Consider the following 2500-nt stretch of genomic DNA (forward strand, 5'->3'; position numbering starts at 1 on the left):
CCAGCTGGAGAGGATCTACGTCAATGCTAACCTTCTTGATGGCAAGGAATCTTCCGCCAATACCTCTGAGACTGGAGCAAATGACGTGTCCCTGGGTGACGTTGTAAGGACCTGCGTAGGTGGACATCAGAGTATAGGATGACAGATCACCGTTTGAAATGAGTTCTTGGCCAATACGGATCTGAAAAATAAAGTAGTGTTTGATTATGATCTTCCTAATCGGGTAGTTGAATCAGTAGAACATCAAAAGTTCAAAGTTGGAGCAAATGCTTTTTTGTTGACCAGGCTTACACGAGTCTTTTTATAGTTTATATATGACATTTGTTTTTGACGTTGCCAATAGTTTATATATGACATATCTGTTTTGACGTTGTTGCCTTTTTTAGAATGATTTATTGTTAATTTGTTCTCTTCATTTATTTATTTCCTTATTTCCTTTCCTAACAGGGCTATTTTTCCCTATTGGGGCCCCTGGGCTTATAGCCTCTTGCTTTTCCAACTATGGTTGTAGCTTGGATAATAATAATAATAATAATAATAATAATAATAATAATAATAATAATAATTTGACATATGAGAGCTATGTACATTGTATTGCTGCGCAAAACTTATATATCTAAAAAGGTTTTCAGTTCAGCGAAATAGGACAAATATTACTTCCGCATTTATTTTTTAAATGCAGAATTAACTAGAATGGACACTCAGAAGATTACTGACCTTCGCTTATATCATGTCTATTTCCAGATAGGCAATTGAATTATGTACATTTTTGCACTAGTTTCATGCAAATCGGGTAAAAAGTTACCACAATATAGCACAAAGAAGCTTTTGACTTTTTCGTCACCTTGACCTTTGACCTAATAACTTCCAAATCTAATCAAATTGTCCTTGAATCATAGCCAATCATCCCGCCAAATTTCACGAGATTTGGTCAAATAGTTTTTGAGTTATGTGAAATAAACACACAGACAGACGTATGCATATCGAACTAGAACAGGCACTTGGTAGAGCACATACCTTCAATACCACCTCGTAACAAGATAGGTAATTGCATTATGCACATTTTTGCACTAGTTTCATGCCAATTGGATAAAAATTGACCATGATACAATAAAAAGACTGACTTTTTTGTGACCTTGATCCAATCACTCCCAAAATATAATCCAATTGTCCTTGGATCATGACCAAACAGCTTACCAAATTTCATGAGATTGACCCACGATATAGCAAAATTACATTTTGACCTTTTTGCGACCTTAGTCTTGATCAGGTTGTAGATCACAAGATAGACAATGGGATTATACACATTTTGCACTAGTTTCATGCAAATCGAATAAAAATTGACCACGGTATAGCAAAAGACCTTTTTATCTTTTCATTACCTTGACCTTGACCTTTCACCCAATCACTACCAAAAACTATTCAAATTGTCCGTGGATCATGGCCAATCATCCTACCAAATTTCTCGAGATTTAGTGCCAGATCCCAGCCTTTAGTTTTCCCACTTCTGACGTCATCAACCCTCATTTTCACTAACTATTGTGGCCTGGTATCACTGTTTGCCCGTCGGGGAATGCCCGGTAGTGTGGACAGGGCCTTACAAAACACATATTTCGTTAACACATGTACTCACATATCTCTTTCTTACCGTTTTTTTTTTTTTTTTTTTTTTTTTTTTTTTTTTTTTTTTTTTTTTTAAGGAATCATATAGTCCCATATTCAACCATCTCTGTTTAGGTATTAATTTTATCAATCTTTTTTATGTACAGTCAAATTAGAAAGTCTGCCATGACTTGTACATTGATGAACATAATCCGTAAAGTAATGGTTTTTAAATGTCGGAAGACTTGTGAATTTGATTGTACAGTACCAAAGGATACTTCCCTTCACTCTGTCTTCTCACACAAGTTTTACATAACACCCACATACTTATTCAATGATAAGTTTCTTTCGTTCATCCTCCTATCTCGTAAGTTCTTAGTCAAGATCCTATCATATACTAAACCAGATATACAAAGCAATGTCCTTTATATTTCTACAAAATTGGAAACAAATGATTTTTCTCATCCTTTCCTTTGAACTTTTCCACTATCCAAATATTACGAATAAAAACTCAGAAGTATTTCCACTTCCTTAGTAGAGTCCTTCTCTCGTAGTACCTATATTCCTATACTCTATTTTTTATAGCGGTGCATATTTGCACTTGACTCACAGGGGTGCCCTTTTAGCTCGGAAAGGTTCCTGATACCTGATTGGTCGGAAGTATTTTTGTCCGAACACCTTCATTGTTCTCGAATGATTACCAAGTAATATGAATCGAAACTTATTTATTAACCTATATTTCTCCATCAGATATATGTTTAGTCAATAAACAAAGTGAAAGAATAAATACATTATAAAGAATCGTCTTGGTAAGTCTAAATTTAATAACACAATCCGCCGAAGTCAACGACAGCAGCTGGTTTTCGGATGCACGCTTTGTAATTTTGTAATTTTTCAC

The 2500-nt window shown here is 34.8% G+C and overlaps 2 protein-coding genes across 4 annotated transcripts in view; both read right to left on the bottom strand.

Moving 5' to 3' along the window:
• The window catches only part of LOC137642764 (N-acetylgalactosaminyltransferase 6-like), a 261626-nt gene that overhangs the window by 64479 nt on the left and 194647 nt on the right, over nucleotides 1-2500 (bottom strand). The gene's annotated exons all lie outside the window — the stretch shown is intronic.
• LOC137642253 (uncharacterized) overlaps nucleotides 1-2500 on the bottom strand; it is a 73210-nt gene that overhangs the window by 894 nt on the left and 69816 nt on the right. Inside the window, exon 5 of the mRNA XM_068374780.1 lies at nucleotides 1-181. This exon is cut by the window's left edge and continues 894 nt beyond it. Coding sequence (XP_068230881.1) covers nucleotides 1-181 — 181 coding nt within the window. The remainder of the gene's footprint in view (nucleotides 182-2500) is intronic.

This window comes from Palaemon carinicauda, chromosome 6 (genome assembly GCF_036898095.1).
Source record: "Palaemon carinicauda isolate YSFRI2023 chromosome 6, ASM3689809v2, whole genome shotgun sequence".
Classification (NCBI taxonomy): Eukaryota; Metazoa; Arthropoda; class Malacostraca; order Decapoda; family Palaemonidae; genus Palaemon; species Palaemon carinicauda.